Source organism: Gopherus flavomarginatus, chromosome 17, assembly GCF_025201925.1.
Source record: "Gopherus flavomarginatus isolate rGopFla2 chromosome 17, rGopFla2.mat.asm, whole genome shotgun sequence".
Lineage (NCBI taxonomy): Eukaryota > Metazoa > Chordata > Testudines > Testudinidae > Gopherus > Gopherus flavomarginatus.
In genome coordinates, this window is record NC_066633.1 from 8996914 (window position 1) to 9017199 (window position 20286).

The 20286-nt window shown below is 45.8% G+C and overlaps 1 protein-coding gene across 2 annotated transcripts; it reads left to right on the top strand.

The window, feature by feature from the left end:
• The first annotated feature begins 443 nt into the window (after positions 1–443).
• MYMK (myomaker, myoblast fusion factor) lies at positions 444–12466 on the top strand. Of its 2 annotated transcripts, none has more exons than XM_050927074.1 (5): positions 444–705; positions 3467–3581; positions 7799–7947; positions 9911–10027; positions 12189–12466. In XM_050927074.1, exons 1-5 carry the CDS (start codon positions 571–573, stop codon positions 12333–12335), a joined length of 663 nt encoding a protein of 220 aa, XP_050783031.1. In that variant the 5' UTR covers positions 444–570; the 3' UTR covers positions 12336–12466. The 2 variants fall into 2 exon arrangements, with proteins under 2 accessions (XP_050783031.1, XP_050783032.1); XM_050927075.1 differs by having other exon boundaries at positions 12264–12466.
• The last annotated feature ends 7820 nt before the right edge of the window (positions 12467–20286 follow it).

Below are 20286 nucleotides of genomic sequence, written 5' to 3' on the forward strand. Positions count from 1 at the left end.
TACCTCCTTGTGCCAGCATGTAATCTGTGTCACTAGCTGGCCCAGATGAGGCCTATTCTCCTTTCCAATACACATATGTACACTCTGCTACTTTCAGTGGGAACTAAAAACTTGACCCATATATGTTGCTCCTCTCTTGACACCATAACAGCCTGTTTACAAAAATGCTGGGCAAGGGTGAGACGTGTCAAAGGGTGTTTTGCTTGGCGGTACAGGACATTTGTCCCCATTGAGCGCCAATGCATTTCAGGAATGTTAAAAAAGAGAGAGAGAGAATGTAAGACCATTTAAAGGGCAAGCCACCAGCAGCTGTGCCATCGTCCCCTTCAGCTGCTGGCACGTGTCATCTGCTGACATCACCTAGAACGAACCCAGCATCAGGTCATTTAAATTTTAAAGCACACTTGCCACAGCTGTTTTCACAACGCTCTGTAGTCCCACTTAGAGCTGCTCCATGCTGTCCTTCCGAGTCCTCTCTAACCAGCTTTGTTACTGATTTTTTAAAAGGTTTTATTCCTCCGAATAATAATATTACTCCGAGTTTTCCTGTGATTTTTCACCCATTCCCCAATGGGTTCCTTAGTTGCCAAGCTTCTTCTCCCAACGATCAGCAGCCTGGTCTTCCTCCCGACCATCAGTATTGCAGCCAAGCGAAGATTCCACATGGAAGCCATGGTTTATTTCTTCACTATGTTCTTTGTTGCGGTAAGAATTCCTTCTGTTTGTTTTGTGGGCAATGTGCTATTTCACCCCTTTTCTGCAGAGGCTCCACAGGGAAATAAACATACGAGCAGCTGAAAGATTTAAAAACAAACAAACAAACAAACAGGAATCTTATGAAATACTAATGGGTATGTGATGAAAACACCATACACTGGGAGGGAACATAACGTATCGCGTATCTGAAAAATATCCACTATTGGATGCATTTCCCAGTGGGTATTGCCCTGAGTGTCCTGAATGAGATTCTTCAGTTTATGGTAACCCGGAGCAGTGATCATTGGGAAATATATTTGAATCCTTTCTCGTAATTGCACATTTAGGGTGTGGTAGTGTCTGTCAGTTTGTCCATTACAGTTAGTAAGGGGCCATCCTGTCTTTTGGTTTTAAACTGTATTTAAAGTAAGTTGATGTTTTGTAATTTTAGGCGAAGCATGAGGTGGAACTACCAATTTTACAGTAGCTGAATTATGGTGTAAATTAATGCTGGAAAGGGGGGGTGGGATTCATGGAGCAGCAGAGGAAAGATTGAGGGAGATGCCACAGAAATATCAAGAAAGATGATTATTAACCTCCCAGTCTGGCAGAACAGTCTTGAAATTGTACCAGCCTAGACTGAAAACCTATTTGCCGTTCCTTCCCATGATAATAATGGGGGTAGGAAAGCTATTTTGTTCACTTGTTCACACGGAAATAATGAATTCACTTGCTCTAGTCATGTAGTTGAGTAGGACTTTGCACAACTGTTCACTCTGTTATTATATACACACACTGCTTAATTATACAGAATAGAATTCGCATCATCAACATAGTTACCTTTAAGAGACCGTGGGCATGAGCATGGTATGAGAACCTGAACAGAACTGGATTTCTTCCACCATGCCCAATAACTGAACTAATATAATATTTAGCCTTTTTAATCATAGATTTCAAAGCACTTTACAGTGGCAAGTAAGAATCGTTACGCCCATGTTACAGATGTAGGGGGACGCAGGCACAGGAAGGTTAAGTGACATAGCCAGCATCATCAAAGTACATCAGTGGCAGAGCTAGGAGTAGCACACGTCTCCAGATGCACAGTCCAATGCTCCATCCACAGGATCATGCTCATCCCTCACTATAAAGATCAGCCTTGTTAACAGGGGGAAAAAATCCTACTAGCATCTAAAAACCTACCAGACTGGCTAATAAAATTGTACCATGCCACGTAAACACATTCAGCACCATTTTAGGACCTATTACAAGTCCCACTGAAGCCAATAGAAAACTTGCCAAAGACTTCAATAGGAGGTGGATTGGGAGAATAATCTGAAGATGCAAAATATTAAAATGTAAGAAAAGGGAGACAGCTGCCAGGGCTGTTAGAGTATGTCAGGACGAGCAACGCAGTGTTGCAGCTGCTGCTACATTGTATAGTCCCACTCGGACTCCCTCACAGGAAATTCTTCAGACCAGTGAAAGCATCTGTCCATCTTAAACAAGTGCTTCTACTGCAGCCAGAAATGCTCTCTCCAGCTCTCTCCTCCCTATCTCAAAGCCCAGCACCAAGCAGGGGGAAAAGTTATCTCAATGGCAAAAGCTGCCATAGAAAAGAGAATGTGCTGAAGGACTTGCAGCAATTCTCAACATAAACGATATTGGGATCCCCAGAGAGAAACGCCAGCAAATATGATTTAAGGTCCATTTGTTGCCAAGTGGGTAAGAGACCAAATCAGGAACTGAGAAGCCTCTCACAGCTAGCAGAGGGGACCTAATGGAGTCTAGTTGTTAGAGGAAGAAACTAGAGCAGGGCAAATACTTACAACAAAAGAATTCCCACAAATATGCCTTTGATTCTTCCAGGGAATTTCCTTTGCCTGTGCTCATACTCATTGGGCATGAAAACATTTTGCAAATATTGTCGCGATTGAGTTTACGGGCAGGAATGTCCACTGAACCAGTGAGTTTTAAGGGAATGCTGCCGAGGTTGAAACTTGCCCTTATACGGAGAAACAGCACAAAGGCCTAGGATACAGTGTAAATCAGTTGTGGGCTGACCCCTGCCTGCGGAAGAATTTCACCCAGAAAACCCATTTTGAATTCATTCACACCGGAAACATGATCCCGAGAGTTAGGGAAAGGAAGCTCACAGTGTAAACTGTGTCTCCATTCAAAACACCTTGGTCATCACTCACAGGTTCCAGCAATGAACTGGTCACAGACCAAGACTTTCAGCAAACGATTTTGCACAATGAATTCATTAGCAAAAAGGATGCTTGTCTACAGGCAACTCGCAAACAGGAATAAAGGCAACATTTCTGGAATCAATTATTGAATTATTCACCCAGCTGTAATCAGAACTCCTGGGTTCTGGTCCTGACTGGGCCGCTGACTTACTGTCTGTCTACTTTGTAATCAGAGATGTGACTGCAACACGTGTATATATTTGATCTGGGCTGTTCAAGCCTGCCCAGGACGCTGGCTATGTATCTGAGCAGCTAGCCAGCTTCATTACTATTGTTGTTTTTCAAGTTAGCTAGTTCAAGTATGTCTACACATACTGCAGCCACACCTCTAGCTGCAGTGTCAGACATACCCTTAGGGTTGATCCAGTACCTACTGAAATCAAAGGGAGCCTCCTTTTTCTTCAGTGGGCTTTGAATCAAGACTTTATGGTTTGATAAGGAGCAAAGATACAATGGAAACTAACAAATTTCATGGTCATGTTTTCATTTGTAACATGCCTTTGTATTATCCTCTTTAATAGATTTACCATGCATGTGATGGACCTGGTTTGTCAGTGCTGTGTTTCATGCGATATGATATCCTGGAGTATTTCAGCATCTACGGGACGGCTTTGTCTATTTGGGTATCACTGATGGGTAAGCATGAGTCTATCGGTTCTTAACATGTTGCCGTATTTGTGGGTTGGTGTTTTAGGTACAGGACTTGTTGGTGTCTGTGTCACACTGGTTAGTGTGCTTCAGTCATGAGAGAGATGCTGTCTCCTCTGACCCGCAACTATCAGAGCCAACTTGAAATGTTCCCTTACGGAACCCAACCCAAGCTGTGGATTCCTATTATTTGAATTGTGCTAGGGCCTCAGGCTTATCATCACAGGCCAGGGTCCCATTGTGCTAGGTGCTGTACAAACTCAGAACAATTAGACAGTACCTTTCCTAAAGAGTGGCTGGAAAAGCTCTGGATCTGGAGACAAGCACTGATTCTTGACAGGTCTGTTTAGGTATTTGTACCACACTCCTCGCCCTGGAAGCCAAAAAGCCCACAGATGGATGTCCACCACCATTATCAACTCCTAAGCACATCTTTTTATGCCGGGGCTCGTTTCTTCAAACTCTGGCAAACATACACAAGCAAATCAAAACTCATTTCTTCTAACAAATAAATCCCCCTGGTTTGTCAGGGCCTGATTTTGTCTGTGAGGCAATATCAGAGCGATTTGGGAAATGGAAAAAATATCTTGTTACTCTTTTTTATTTAAAATCTGTGGGTTTTGAGCTTTTTCATTTTCTCCTCCCCCCCCCATGTTTCCCATTTCCCTGCTTTATTTTTCCTTTTTCCATAAAGGGAAAAGAAAGGGCCAAAAAAAAAAGAACAAAAATGAAGAAAAACAAAAGACAAAATTTTCCCTTTCCGAAACTGTCCACACATTCTTTGAAAAAACTTTTTCACAAGAATTTCTCATTTTGGCAAAAAGGCCAGTTTTTAACAAAGAAAGTTTCATTCAAAAAATTCCAACCAGCTCTAGAATAGATACTCTCTACCTTGAGTCACACGAAAGACTGACAAATCACTCAACTCTACCAACCTTCCCAAGGCTCAAGTGAGAGGTTACAGAGTCACATTCCCAACATGCCTTGAGACCATTTTATCCCCTCCTCTCTGGTCTCTTTTGATGGAAGGATGACTTGGCCAATCCCTGCTTTCCACGGCCCGTCAAGGCCAGGGAATCCAGAGTTTATGCAACATTAACTCAGAAGAGGGGGACAGGAGTACTTCACCCCACAACAAGGAACATGATAAACCTTCTGTATGTTAAAATGAGCATGGGAGAAGTTATTCACAAATATGGTTGGAGTATCAAGGGAAGGGTTCAGCTGGTTCCTAATCTAGCCATCATGTTTGTACTCTCCTTAGTGATGACTTTAAAAAAATAGGCAAATAAGATTCCAGGGCCATTCTCCGCTAGAATATAGCAATTTCAAGGTAAGTGAGATTTAATCTATATATCTTGGCTGGCTGCAGCTAGGTTGAACTTGATTTCTTTATTATTGAATTGTACAAAAAATAAAAAAATCAGAACTAAGAGGTTTAAACTATTGACCAGCAGGGAAACAAATTAAAATGCGGACATTTATCCCTTTAAAAATGTGATCCAAGGACATAGAAGGTGTGGTGACTGAAATGCGGGATAGCTTTTCACCATGTTGCTTGTAAAGATTGAACACACATGTGCGTACGTACAGACCCTTGGGCATGTTTCCTGGAATACAAATCCAGGACAGCCATAACACAGCTGGGTAAGCTGGAAAAGCATGAAGCCCACTGGGATCCATAACTTTTAATCAGTTATTACCTGATTCTGTGCTAAACAAAAGCCTCTAATAATTTACTTGCATTGGCGACTTCAAGGTTCCAAACTTCAAGCAGGTGTCTGTGCAGCTTATGCTGCATCCGGAGCTAGTTAGCAGGATTCAGATCTTAGGGTGGACAGGGCCAGAATTGCCCTGTAGGATCCCATGTTGAAGATGGTGTGAAGTCGTTAAGGCGGAGGGCTCAAAGTGAAGAGAATAAGGAAGAAGCTAGGGATCCTACCACACCTGAACCACTGGCTCAGTTGTCTCAAGTGCCTTGGCCTGTCCTGGAAAACTGAAGATTATGTCGTTCCCCAGGATCTACTGGGAAAGTGAATTCAACTGCCACCCCCTGAAACCTCGGGAGTTTGGTTGGCGTTTGCAAAGTGAACTAGGGGAATTTAGCGACACCAAGTCCCACTGGAATTAACAGGAGTGGTGTGGCTAAATTCAGCATCATTGTTGGAAATCTTAACCTTTCAAAAGTGTCTAAGTCAGGCAGGGCCAAACTGTGGCTCGTGGACCCCATGCAGCTCTTTTACAGTTAAAGTGCGGCTCCCGGAGCTCCCCCTCCACACACACCCATTCTCTGCCTACCAGATTGGGCCGGGGGGGCGGGGGCTTGGGGCTTCTGCCCTGCAGGGAGGGGTGTCTAAGAGCTTTAGCCCCGCAGGTGGCCATTGGGGCAGAAGCCACCCCCTGGGGCTGGTTGCGTGTGTCTTGTGGCTCTTGAACTTCTGAAGATTATTGTATGTGTCTCGGAGGGTCAGTAAATTTGACCACTCCTGGTCTAATTGATTTAGAAGTTTCATTCCCATTTTCAAAAGGGACTGAGTCCCTTAAGAGCCTAAATCACTTTGACTTTCAATGAGACGCAGGCTCCTGAGTGCCTGCGTCATGTATGAAAATGGAACTTATGTTCCTAAATCTCAGAGACACTTGAAAAGTTTTTCTCTTTGTCTCTTTCTGCAGAGGAAAGCCACACACACGAGACCTCTGAGCCACGTAAGCGCTTGTCTGCACAGCCGTAGGTCTGAAATAATCGTGCAGTTTATATTCCCTACAGATAACACAGCAAGTCCTGTCTCACGCTAGGGTACTAAAGAACTAGAGGACCCAAGTTCTGCCTAAACTATTAACAAGGTTTCTGCAGTTGGATCTCCTCATAGCACTTTTTTGGGAAGAAATGATCGTCGTGGCTAATATTGTTAGTGGACCTGTGTTTGTACAGCCCCTTACACAATAAGGTCCTAGCTTATGACTCAGGCCCCTAGGCAGCACAGTAACACAAATAATTAATAATAATCACAGTTATGTCATGCCACCATGTGGGACAATGGGAAATATCCCCTTTGTACCACTGCCCAGTACAATACAATGCAGTCTTGTGCCGTTCCAAACCTTAATTGTTTTGACAGACAAGCAGAAAATGTCAGAGGCCAGCTTCCTACTGCGTCTCTCGGTCTGTAATTGATGACTTGGGGGAAGGAGGTAGCCAGCTACACAGTGCTAACTGATCCGCTCCTGGGCAGTTTGTCAGCTGGGAAAGCTGCCACGTGAAATATTATAAAGCATTGAGTGGGCCATCAGCCTGGATGAATATTCCTAGCCCTGTTTGTTCTGCGTGCAGAGGGCCAGGTGCTTTAGAACTACCTGAACTTAGATCGCTCCATTGTACCTACGATGGCAGCAATTCTACCATCTCCCTTGGAAGCCTCTTCCAGAGCTTAACTTCCTTTAGAGTTAGAGAGTTTTTCCTACTATCTAACCTAAATATCCCCTGCTGCAAATTAAGCCCATTACTTCTCGTCCTACCTTCAAGGGACGTGGAGAACAATCGATCACCATCCTCTTGGACAGCAGTTGGTGTCCTCTGTGTAAGACACGTTTAGGAATCTCAGTATGTCTCCATTGTGCCAAAATGTGCACCAAAGCCCTGTCTGCAGCTAGACTCTCACTCTCTGTGCAAAAGCTTTGCAGCGTCTCCGGCAGGCATTCTGCTAACCTCCCCTTAACCCCTGCTTGCCTGGAGGCAAGTAGCTCTGGTGATCTCAGTGCTCTTCGATGCTATCTTAGGTGTGGCACTGTAGGTGACTCTCTCACCTCTGACTAAAGCTGGCCTCGGTTGGGAAGGAAGGAAGGAAATGAACTGCTACGTAGAACATTTTCATGAGACATTAAATTACCCTCTTTTCCCCCCTCAGAGAGCCTGGGAGTCAGGAGATCTGGGGTCTACTCGCAACTCTGCCAGAGATTTCCTTCCCATCATGGGGCAAGCCACTTTCTGTCTCTATACTTCACTTTCCCCATGCACTGTATAATAATACCGACCTAATCGAGGTGGAGTGGGGTTAGGGTCAAATTCTCAGAGCTTCTGTCAGCCATGTTTAGCCCAAAGTGAACCCTTGGATGGAAGGTGCTGTAGAAACACCAAGTATCTGGAGCAAAATCAAAGCAATGGAAGATTAGATGCTCTGATCCTCACTTTGGTTTGTGCCTTGCAGCTCTGGCAGAGTTCGATGAGCCTAAAAGGTCAACCTTTGTGATGTTCGGCGTGCTCACTATAGCAGTGAGGATTTACCATGATCGATGGGGATATGGCGTCTACTCGGGACCAATCGGGACGGCCGTCCTTGTGATAACCGTGAAATGGGTAAGCTAGTCACTTTACAAGTTACTTCTGGACCGAGAAGCTGCCGAGTTCTATCCACCACATCAGTCCCACGTAATCCCTGAGGTCTGCTTGTACCCACCTCTCAGGCCACCATCAAAGAACAGATGGGGAATTTCCCAGTAAAGCTTTCAAGCTACAGAGAAGACACTGCAGAGGGAATAATTTTCTTTTCTAAAGCAAAATCTGCTGTGCATTATGACACTGGGGCTGGATTCAGAAGAGAAATGGGGTTATTCTATGAGAAGAATAAATAGCCTTTCTTGTTCAATGAAAACGGAAAGCGAGCAAATAACAAAAAGCTTTTGTGATAATTGCCGGATTTGATTGGTCTGAGCCAGTCTAGTGGATCTCATGTTCTTATGTTTCTAGTCATCAAGAATATATTTATGGAGTTTTTACAATAAGCAGGAGGTAGTGTGGTCTGATAAATTGCCCTGAAATCAATGGAAGATTTGCATAAAAACAGGTGGTACAGCAGAGCCATAATTCTGGTTGAACAAACACAGGCCTGATTCTGTTTTAAGGCTACACAACATGGTTTCCAACTTCTGGGGGTGACAAGAAAACAGTGGCCTTCCAAAGGGTATATTATGCCCCAGAACATAGGTTGCCACAGGTCAGATTTATTAGAGAGAGTGTCAGAGTTATGAAAGTGAGTGAGTGTGTGTGTGTGTGTGTGTGTGTGTAAAGTTGATAGAACATAGATTGTGTAAGCACCAAGCATCATGGGAAATTCAGTGATCCAAGTCCCAAGTTAATAATGTCACTAACCTTCACCTAAAGCCCTGCAGAGAGCTAATACGCCTTTATTTGTATGTATTGTATTACTACAGAGCCCCTAGAAGCCACAACAAAGATCAGAGTCGCATTGTACTAGGTACTGTACAATGCAAACACATAGTCCCTGGCTCAAAGACTTACAACTAGACATGCAGCAGCCAGCCACATTTTGCATATGGGAATTGAAGCACAGAGAGGACTAAGTAACTGGCCCAAGGTCATACAGGGAGTCTGTGACTTAGATGGGAATTGAACTTAGAGCTCCTGAATCCCCGTCCATTGCTTTAAACACAAGACCAGCCTCCTGCCCAACCCACAGAAATCTCATAGCTCACCCATCCCCAGCGTACTGTTCTCCATGCACATTTTAGAGGCCTCACACCCCAAACCTGAAAAACCAACATACCTTTGAGATAAAGATGGCCCTTCACCCAGACTGCCTCATTCCCCAGGGTCCTGTGAAAACTTCAAACCAAACACGTCTCTCTTACTGGTGCCATGTAGGATATTCTTCATCTTTCTCTTTTCATGGGTCTTTCAGTGCCGGGCAGGTGTGTCAGCAGACTCCATATGTCCATGTTCCATCTTCATGGCGGGAAGCTATTCAATGGATTGGCCACCATGAAGATGGGACATGGATATATGGAGTCTGCTGACACACCTGCCCGGCACTGAAAGACCCATGAAAAGAGAATGATGAAGAATATCCTGGCATTAGAATAATATATGGCATTCCTGTGGGCAGTTACATACAAGGAGGGGAAGCCCACAGTTAAACTGCCTGCTTCTCAGTTATCCTGTTCACTTTCTAAAGCCCAAATTATAGTCAGTGCCTCTGGCAGAAATCTCCAGGGCACTGAGGCCCTCTCAGCTCCAAAGAGCTGACTTTAAAATCCTGTTTTCAATCACAAATGAATACTTGGATTGGTGTTTTAATCAGAAGACATTTTTGTCCACTATCCGGCATAGTCTCTGCTCAAGTGAACCTCTGCTCTGGTTCCAGGCATTAAGAGCTTTAGGATCAAAGAGAGTAACCCACCAGCCAGTCACTATCAGAGGTTTTGCTTGGTTTGCTTTTTAATTGCATGGGATCTTTCAGAAGCTGAACAACGAAACTGAACATGGGGTGAAAGGGCTTCACATGCTTTCTGTTCCCTTCCAGCTGCAGAAGATGAAAGAGAAGAGAGGCCTGTACCCAGACAAGAGCGTCTACACGCAACAGATAGGCCCAGGCTTCTGCTTTGGGGCATTAGCACTCATGCTGAGATTCTTTTTTGAGGTACCTGTTTGCACAATAAATTACGGTGATAATGACAGGGTGTGAAGGATATTCCCAGGGTAAGAGGATCTCTGGCTCGAATCCAGCCCAGGCCAGAATTCATCTAAAATGATTGCCTAGTCAGTGGGTCTTAGTCCAAGTGCCAGCAGACAGGTGTCCCATTCACATACAAAAACCACTGCCAGAGGCTCACCTGAGCAGACACTGTGCTGAGTAGTGGTTTTGGCTGTTCTGGCTCCCTGCAATCCCCAAGACTCCCACCAAACCCTGTAGGCACCTAAGTCACTCTGCACCTCAGTGTCAGATGAAAGGTTCCTCGGTGCCCATGTTACTGCCTCTGAACATGCGCGTGGCTGCCTCAGCCTAAGCGTCTGGAGACCTATCTCCTGCCTAAGCCCCAGAGCAACTCATGAACCAGGGGAAGCCAGGTATTCATCTGCCTAAATCATGTGTGGGGCCCGATCCAGTAAACATATGCAGAGGCCATGTAATGGATTGGGCCCCATACGAAATCCTGCTGAAGGAGGAAGGGGTGGAGCCACTACCCAACCATTAGAGTGCTCACCTGGACCTGTGTCACCAATGTCCATGAAGGAAAGGGGAGAGGAATGAGATAACACTCTTGACACAGCCTCTAGCTGAGCATGTGTTCAGCTGTTGTGTTACTGCCATTTTGTGCATTGGGAGCAAATCGATACGACTTCACAGGGATGCCAGAGGATTATTTTTCAAAGCTTTAAGTAATTGCAACTTCTAGCAGAACGTAAAAGTGTCACTTTGCACAAATTCCCCTCCCCCCCATCCACAATCTTCTCCTTCCTTCTGCTTGAGCTTCTCCTAAGCAGCGTAATGAAACACTTCATTCAAGAGCAGGGAAATGTGCAAATCTGCCGGTGTTAAATCCACTTTACTTTTCCAACGTTGCCTGTTTAAGGCTGGAAGCCCTTTTTCAATACTGAGGGGAGGCAGAGGTCTCAGGATCTCATTCCTGGGCTGGTGAGCATGGCCAGTATTGCCCAGATGGCCTGTGACATAGTGAAAGAAGAGGGGACAGGTAGACCCTGTACACAGAGCATTTCTCAGTGATGCTCCTCGAAGGGCGAGATTTTCCAAAGAGCTCAGTGCCCCTCTTGAGGCTCCTGAATAAAAGTCCCATTTTCAGAATTACTCTGCATTCATCCTGGCCAAAATAGAAGTCAATCTCTTTTGGAAACTTGGTCTTGTTGCGGAGGCAAACCACACTGGGTCAGGCAGTTGTGAGCCTATTTGAACACAGCTCCTTTGTGGGAGACCACGAGTAGCAAATATGTTCACACCATAAGGGTGTAATTACTCCAGAGACCAACCTCATGAGGGCGTATGTCTATATCTACGGGGATTTGCCAATATTGGGTCTAAGTTCAGCAGTTGAAGGTGAGAGGTACTGCAATTTCTGGCCGTTAGGATGATTCAAAAGGTGTTGACACTGAGTTGCTAGATGCTATCCCAAGGTCTCTTAATCTCAGAGCCTCAAGCCATACTGGTATCTCTGTGACACTGCACACGGCACATCTCCAGAGCTTCCCACACAGGAGGCTCAAGCAGCAATAGCCAGCCAGAGCTCAGCAAAAAGTGACACAAACAGTCCACCTCCCTTTTGTTTTCCCTTTCTGTGAGCATCCATGTGACTGGTCTTTACTTGCATGAGTGGCCCTCAGAGTGCAACCTTTCAGCATGCACATCCAACCATCAGCAGAGAGCTAAAGGAAGTTCAGTGGCAGAGAACTCGTTTTAAATCTGGTTTCTGCAGCAGGCATTCACACCAGAAATCTGCTGATGGGTCTCATCCAAAGTCCACTGAAGTCAATGGAAAGACTGCTGTTGACTTCAATGGATCAGGCCCTATAAGATCATTGCTCACCCAGTCAGGGAACAGAAATAATAGCATGTGATTTATTTGACCAATCGCAACTAAGCAGCACAGCTTGAATTTCAAATAGCAAAGCACTAAGTGAAGGAAAAAAGGCTGAATGGGGTCACAGGGCAGAGAACCATGGGATTAAATCTGTCCTGGGTGTATGTGAAATATAGTAAAATTTCAGAGATGTGAAAATCTTGAACCCATAGAGGACCCAAATCCTCCAGCAATGGAAACTCTCACTGACGGTCTCTTTGGTTGCAGGAGTGGGATTACACCTACGTGCATAGCTTCTACCATTGTGCTTTGGCCATGTCCTTTGTCCTGTTGCTGCCCAAGGTGAACAAGAAAGCAGGAAATGCAGGAAACCCAGCCAAACTGGATTGCTCCACTCTCTGCTGCTGCGTGTGATAACATTCTCCCCCTGCCTGGAGACTGGGGCATCTGTATCTCAACAGACACTGTTCACCACCTTGAAGGACCGTACAAAAGTTATGCAGCCTTCGCTCTTTATTCCAGTCGGGATCATGACCAGAAACAAGCTGCCAGCTGTGAAGCTTTTTTTCCTATGATGGAAAAGAATTCCACTGCCACCCCCCACACCAAAATGCAGGTTGTTACAAATTTTTAATTTGCTGATGAACAAAACTGGTCCTATTCAACCTGAAAGGCCTTGTCTCTTGGCCATCATTCATACCAGAAGCTTCCATATGTCCATGTAGGCAGCTGATAACTTTCTCTATAACTGTGTGTATATTCCCCAAAGAGAAACTTTTGTCCAGCTTAGAGAAGTCCTGGCTGGCAAGTGATCCTGTCTATTGGCTACTGAGTAAATCCAGCAGGTCTTTGCCTCCCCCAGAGAGTTTGGTGGGCCACATATCCCTATGGGGCATCACATTTCGTTTGCCTTTGGAAATGAGCGTTAATGTTGCACTTTGCAGACTTGCAAGTGTGAGTTTGCTAAGCCTGAGTGGGTTTTTGCTTTTTGTAACACTGAAATAACAGAGTCTGTATTTTTGCTAGAAATTTACTATTTTATTTACAGCTTCTCTTAACATTATGTTTAACATGTTGATTTTTGTAAGTATGGCCCAACTGAACCTTTAACACTGTGATTTGGGTACAGATATCAGAGCCTTAATGTCATTATTAGACATTTAGAGAGAGCCACGAACGTACAGGGCACCTTACACAGATTGAGGAGACAGGATCCCTGCCCTTGAGAGCTTACAGCCTAAATAAGGAAAGACAAACACAGGAGAAGACAACTGTGCAGAAGGGGTGAGGGGAAGGTTTGTGAGGAATTGACTGAAGAGGAATGTGAAGGAGGAGAGGACGGAGACTGTCCCAGGTGTACAGAGCAGCATGACTATTGGCCCAAATGCCATGGCCCTGAATGACCGAGGAGGCTGGCTGAAAGCTGAGGCTATACACACTTAGCTGAGGGAGGATCTGAATCCAGCCTGCTGCTCTGCAGATCCTGCAGGGGTACTGGCAGAGCTGGGTGGGGGACATGGGTAGCCTAGCTTGGAACTCTGGTGCACACAGCCTCCAGGTATTTGTTCTCCCGTCTACTCTCTCAGCTGGTCTCTGGAGCTCTTGCAAATACTGAGCAAACCCCCTATGCTCTGGCTTCGCTCAGACTCACTCCTCACTCAGCCAAACTGCTCGGCAAAGTCAATGGCAGTTTTGCCCAAGCGAATGAGAAGCTGAAGGATTTGGCTCCCGGCTGCATCCTCTCCTCTGCCAAATCCACTCCACCTCAGAGTGAGCGGCAACACTGGGCACTTTGTGCTTGCGAAACTGTTTGGCTCACACAACCACCAGGTGCGCTTGCACAGAAGCTCATTAGTATGTAAACGACATGGAAAATTAGAGGCACAGAAAGAAGCTCCTGGAAGGGCGGGGAAGAGCTGTAACCCTATAACATCCCATCGAATAGACTATTTACTCTAGCAGAAGTGTATGATTAATTTAGACTGTCTGGGAGAAAAGCCAAGACTATATGTCATGGACAATTAGAGTAGTATTGATATACAGTAATGTCCATTGAAGGCCTGCCGTAAGCCTGGGTGCCTTGGGAACAGAACTCCATGGGGGTCATTCATCAGAGCGACCTCCTGCTTGCAGGGCGACAACCAAAAATGAATGTGCTTCCAATAAAAACACGAATAAATGAAAAAGCACAACAGGCCCAGCCGCCACTGAGAGACTGGTGCTGCCAGGGTACCGCCAATGCTACTGTTGCCTCCACGTACACACAGACATCCCATAGTCTTGTCCTACAGCAAGGGTCACATGCAGGGCTAGATTTCCCAGCTTATCACTCAATCAGACACCTATACAAGTGGTTTTTCAAAGAGATGAGCATGGTGGGTCCCCTGGTTGCCCCATGCTGTTGCAGACATGCTCACCAAGCATTCACATTTTGTCCCTTGCCAGCATGGTTTTTGAAGTGATCCTTTCCCATCTAGAGGTTGCTCGGAGTGCCCATTAGATAGCTCAGATGTCTTTGTTAGAGCACATGGAGGTCTCAAGGTTATTCGGGGGAGAGGAGGGCTCTTACCCACAGCACGCTATAAGCATTCCTGCCTAGCATCCAAAGGAGCATTCCGCAAAGGAACACTGCCCAGCCCTTAGGAATCTGTGTCAAATGCAAACTTCAATAGCCAATGAACAAACAGAAGACTGCACCCAAACAGAATATATTTCCCATGCATGAGGGACCACAGCCTCCTGCTTAGGAAACGGATGATCTTGTGGCTACGCTGCTGGATTGGAAAGCAGGTGCTCTGCGGTCTGCCACCAGCAAGTCACTCGGTCTCTCTCTGACTCAGCTCCTCATCTGTAGAAGTGGGACGATAAGACTTCCCAACCCCCGTTCAGAGCCAGATACTGTCTCTTTACTCACCTGCTGCACCTGGTCCTAAACATAGATTGTGAGCTCTCTGAAGCACAGATTGCCATTATTTTGGCACCTAGCACAAAGAGGCCCTGAACTCTGACTGGGAACCCTAGATGCTTCTGCAGTATGAACAATCAGCGTCACCATAAGCATGAGCTCTGGGCAGAGCATCAGCTGTAGTTTAATTTGCTGGATTTATGAGCAGGCTGCAGAAAAATAATTTCAAAGTAACCATTTGCATGCATTTACCTTGCCCATTCTGCAATTGTGTTTTTTAAGGGGTGTGGGGAGGAAAACCTTTTACGGAATGCTTTAAAAAATGTATTTGTAGCACAAGGAAGTAGACTAGTTCCTACATAATTAAAGTTTTCTACTAAACATGTATTATGGACCCATTTGGACCAAACAGCACGTGCCTTCTACAGATCTCCATTTTCAAAAGTCACTAGTGATTTTTGGGATTTTTGAGACACTTTAAAGAAGTCTGATTTTCCGGGGGCAGGTGCTCAGTATTTTCTGTACATCAGGCCCCTTTACATGGTCTCAAGTTAGGCCCCCAAAATCACTAGTCCCTTTCAAAAAAATGTAGGTCACATTTTTTAGAGGAAAAAAAACATATTACTGAGTCTATCTACTGGAGCCAATGAAAGAGTTCCAAATACAGACATTTATCACTTAAATACAGACACAGTACTCTTCTGAAGATAGGCCTGAGGGGCCACCCTCTGCTAGGCGCTCTATATACATACAGTAAGAGACGCCCAATTACTTGGACGGAATGTGTGCAAAGCACTCTAATGTCCTTGCTAAGAGTTATTACATAAACGCAATGTATTATGATTCCTAAGTGCGAGGAAACAAATGGATCCATAAAAGCAGAGGATTCAGACATGCTTTCAAAATATCTTCTGTATTTAAAACAAACAAACAAGCAGTTTGGCAAACTCAGGGCAAATAAGCGAAAGCACGGCAGAGCTGCATGAACCGACCGAGCTACGGCTCACACCTGCCCTGTATTTAGGTGTGATATAGCAAAAAGTTAACTGGTCTATTGCATACTAATAAAATACCAGGCAAGGGACATTTTCCCCCTTGTGCTGATGCAGCAGGGATCTGCACTGACTGTGCAAACCTCCAAAAAAAAAAAAAAAAAGGGAAAAAAGCACTTACCCTAGCAACTGCTGTAATATATGGCAAGGAGGGCTCTGGAATAGCAACTGCCTCCTTAAAAGGGACACAGAAGAGTAGAAGGTTATAAAAAACCTGACCCTTTATTCAAAACGATTAGGAGATAAATATTTAAAGAGGGTAAAGGAGCTCAGGGGAAGATTTTCAAAAGAAATAAAGGACAGATAAGGAGTCCAGCTGCCATTGAAAATCAGTGGGAGCTGGGAGCCTTGAGTGAGACTTTCAATGGCATCAAGGTGACTTAGGAGCACAGTGAAAATCAAGGACACCAGTGCTCCTAAATCACTTTGTTGCATCTGGAAATCACACCCTCACCCCACCTCCCATTTGTTCCTTTGGAAAGCTTCATGCAAACATGCAAGCTCAGTGCAGCAGCATCAAAGGGGGCTGGACTAACCCTACGCCACTTTAAAACACAAAAGAGGCAGAAGAATTATCAAGGGTGGCACCGTGGAGAGAGTCAGCCAGGAACAATGAGCAGAAAGGGAAATTTACATTGACCATCCGGGGACATTTCCCAGCAGGGAGCTCTCAAAGAGTGTGGGATAATTCACCCCAGGGAAGGAGCAGATGTCCCACCGCTCCGGACATCGCAAACCACTCTGCACAAACTACTCTTCAATTCCATCTCTATCTGTTCCAGCCACCCACCCACCCTCCATGCTGCTGTTGCTAAAGGGGAAATGCTGTGAGGGGGACAGTGTGGGACCTTCTTGGCCTTAAAAGCAGCCCTCTACGTTGGCAGGACGGCGTGGGGGAAGCTGGCTCTGCTACTGCCCAGGCTGTCCCTGTTTTGCCGATGAACAGAGGACTTTGACAAACAAAACAAAACAAAAAAACATGGCAAAACATCCAGATGTCAGGGGCCTGAAGTCTGGGGCCGCAGTGAGAAAACCCCGCTGCCCGTCTTCGGAACACACAGCAGGAGCATCCTTGGGGATCTCAACTGCTACAGCAGGGCCTGGGGCCTCAGCCAGTTTAAGCACAAGCATGGACATTTTCAAAAGAGCCCACTAATTCTGCATGTCTCCATTTTTGGATGCCCAACTGGAGACATCCTGGGGCCTGATTTTAATGGGTGCCTAGTCTGGTTAAAGCCAGTGGGAGCTCAGCACCTCCAAAAATCGGTCTCAATGTTGGACAGCCAAAAACTGAGGCAGCCGGAAGCAGAGGCTGCTTTCAAAAATACGGCTGCTGAGCTTTAAAACTAGGGGAGAGATTTTCACAGGCAGAGATGGCAGCGAGGTGGCCCTGTCTGTTTCCTGGGGTCAGCAAGGTGCTCACCAGCCATTTCAGCCGCGGAGGATCTCCCCCAATGTCTCTGGGAGCTTCCCCTCCCCCCGGCCCACACAAGCAGCTGCTTTCTGTGATCCTTACCCAGCCAAATTCTGGTCTTGGTTATGCCAGTGCAACTCTACTGACAGCAGTGGAATTGCCCCAAGGTAGCCAAGAGAGCAGAATACGACCTCACTGATGTCAAGGGAGATGTGCCCATGCCAGGGCAGAGCTGGGACTGTAGGACTCAGCCATAAGGGCTTGATCCCAATCTCACTGAAATCAAGGCAAAACTCCCACTGGTTTAAATAGCGCAGGATCAGGCCCCACATACGTTGCTGACATGCAGTACAATACCCATGGTGCCATCCCCCTAACACGGGTGCCAATAATTCCTATAAACAGATAACAGAACAAAGCAAACCCACTCTCCCCTTTACCAAGCAAAGCCCAGGCTTTCTTATGAGAGGCACAATAGCCGAATTCTGTATCTCAGAGGCAGGATATCCCATGCAATACAAATGCAGAGAAATATTATAAACATTTACAGCAACGTAGACAAAACAGTCTCTTGTAACCTTTTAGCGCGGTGGAGAGCTTTGCCTGTAACAGTTCTTGAGCCTCTGCCAAAAATTCTTGCTGTTTTCATAAGAGTAGGTGTTTTTGTCTAAGGTGCAGTCTGAGTGCTGTGACCTTTGTCATGTCTGCTACTGAAATTTCCTGCCTCTCTGTTATTCTCCTCTTCGGTAAGACGATATGAAACCCAAAACTTTTATTGCCCCTTTTAAAGCGTCTTTATAGCTCCCCGTCTACTTCATATAGTGTCTTATTCTCCAACACTGGGATATTACTTATGGGATCTGTGCTTGGCGCTGCAAAAGGCATTTGGGTTTCACAGCCCAAACTGCCTGGGCTTTTTAAGGGGGGGAGCGGATAAGAAAAAAGAAATGAGATGGGAGAGATTCTGCATTTTAATTTAATAGGGCTTCTGCGTCTGTGTATAGGGCACAGGCACCATGTGTGGCTGATACAGGGCAAGATTCTGCAAGCTTTACTCGTGCGGAGTTAGCTTTTCATTCGTGCAGACATGTACTGCTCCATATGTGGATGGGGTGCAGAGCCCGTCCAGGGATAAATAAGGTGCGGGGAGCGGCACCGCCCTGTCTTTTAAATTGTGTAAAACCCACAGCCTGGCTCAGCGGAGTGATGGTTTTCAGGGGTTTCTCTTTTCCTATTTGCCGTTATCAGATGTGCAGCATGCCACTATCACGCCTCTCGGCTACTGCTCAGGTGCATGGAGGCACTACAGCTGGTGCATAATGCCACAACTTCTCTGCTGAGAGGTGCTTCTGGCAGGGAGCGTCTTTCCCTGTTATCTGCACTGCAGTAGAGTCTAGGAGCCCTAGTCCCAGACCAGGAACCCGCCATGCGAGGCGCTGGACAAACACAGATTCACACACACACCTCTGACACACAAAACAAACTAAAAGAACAGGAGTACTTGTGGCACCTTAGAGACTAACAAATTTACTTGAGCATAAGCTTTCGTGGGCTACAGCCCATTTCACCAGATGCATGCAGTGGAAAATACAGTAGGAAGATATATATTTACACAGAGAACATGAAACAATGGGTGTTACCATCCATACTCCAATGAGAGTGATCAGTTAAGGTGAGCTATTACCAGCAGGAAAGAAAAAAAACTTTTGTAGTGGTAATCAAAATGGTTCATTTGCAGCAGTTGACAAGAAGTTGCGAGGAACAGTAGGGGAGAGGAATAAACATGAGGAAATAGTTTTACTTCGTGTAATGACCCATCCACTCCCAGTCTTTATTCAAGCCTAATTTAATGGTGTCTAGTTTGCAAATTAATTCCAATTCAGCAGACCTCGTTGGAGTCTGCTTCTGAATTTTTGTTGTTGTAATATTGCGACTTTTAAGTCTATAATCGAGTGACCAGGGAGATTGAAGTGTTCTCCGACTGGGTTTTTAATGTTATATATGTTAGAGTTTGTATGGTAACACCCATTGTTTCATGTTCTCTGTGTATATATATATCTCTTTCTATTGTATTTTCCACTGCATGCATCCGATGAAGTGGGCTGTAGCCCACGAAAGCTTATGCTCAAATAAATTTGTTAGTCTCTAAGGTGCCACAAGTACTCCTGTTCTTTTTGCGGATACAGACTAACACAGCTGCTACTCTGAGAACAAACAAAGATGGCCACCTGCCCCACAGAATTTACAATCCAGTTGAGGCTCCACGGTCTCCACTGGCTTCTGCTTCCTTCCCAGCCATTGGTGTTCGACTTACAAACCTCTAGGGGCTGGAGCATCTACACAACACACGTCCCCACACTGAGGGCAGATGGAGCTCTGGAACAGACTGAGCTTCAGGAATGTGTAGGCTTCATTGCTCAGGGGCTTCATTGCTTTGCTTCTGGCCACCTCTGCTGACAAGTGAGAAGAGGCTATGGCCCTGTTCCCCCATGTCCTCTGCGCCTCCCTTTTGGAGTGGTTTGGCAGCCTGTCAGCGGTAGGAAGAGCAATCTCTACACTCTCCTGAACACAGGTGTGCAAGGCGAAGAAACCACCTCCCCTGCCAGGCACTTGAGCAGGGACTGAGCACAATCCAACTCGGTACAGCTTGGGTCCTGGCTCCTCAGGCCACGCAGAGGAGTTAGAGACACCCACCCACAGAATTAAGTGGGACGGGCTCATGACAGGGCACGTCTTTCTACAACTTGTCACCGCCACTGGCCCCCCAAGAGACTGGATTCATTGACCTTCTGAGGGCACCGCAAAGCATTTTCCCCAAGAAGCTATCGAAGAGGGATGCAAGTTCATTTCCTGCATGGGGAGGCAGAGTTGGAGTCTCCGATGCAGTTTTTAAAGGGCTTTGTATTCATTACTGAATGCAGTTTCAGTCACACACTTGGAGCAGGAAATGCCCAGAACTCAGTTCAGCTGGGACGGAGACAGAACCTGAGAGGT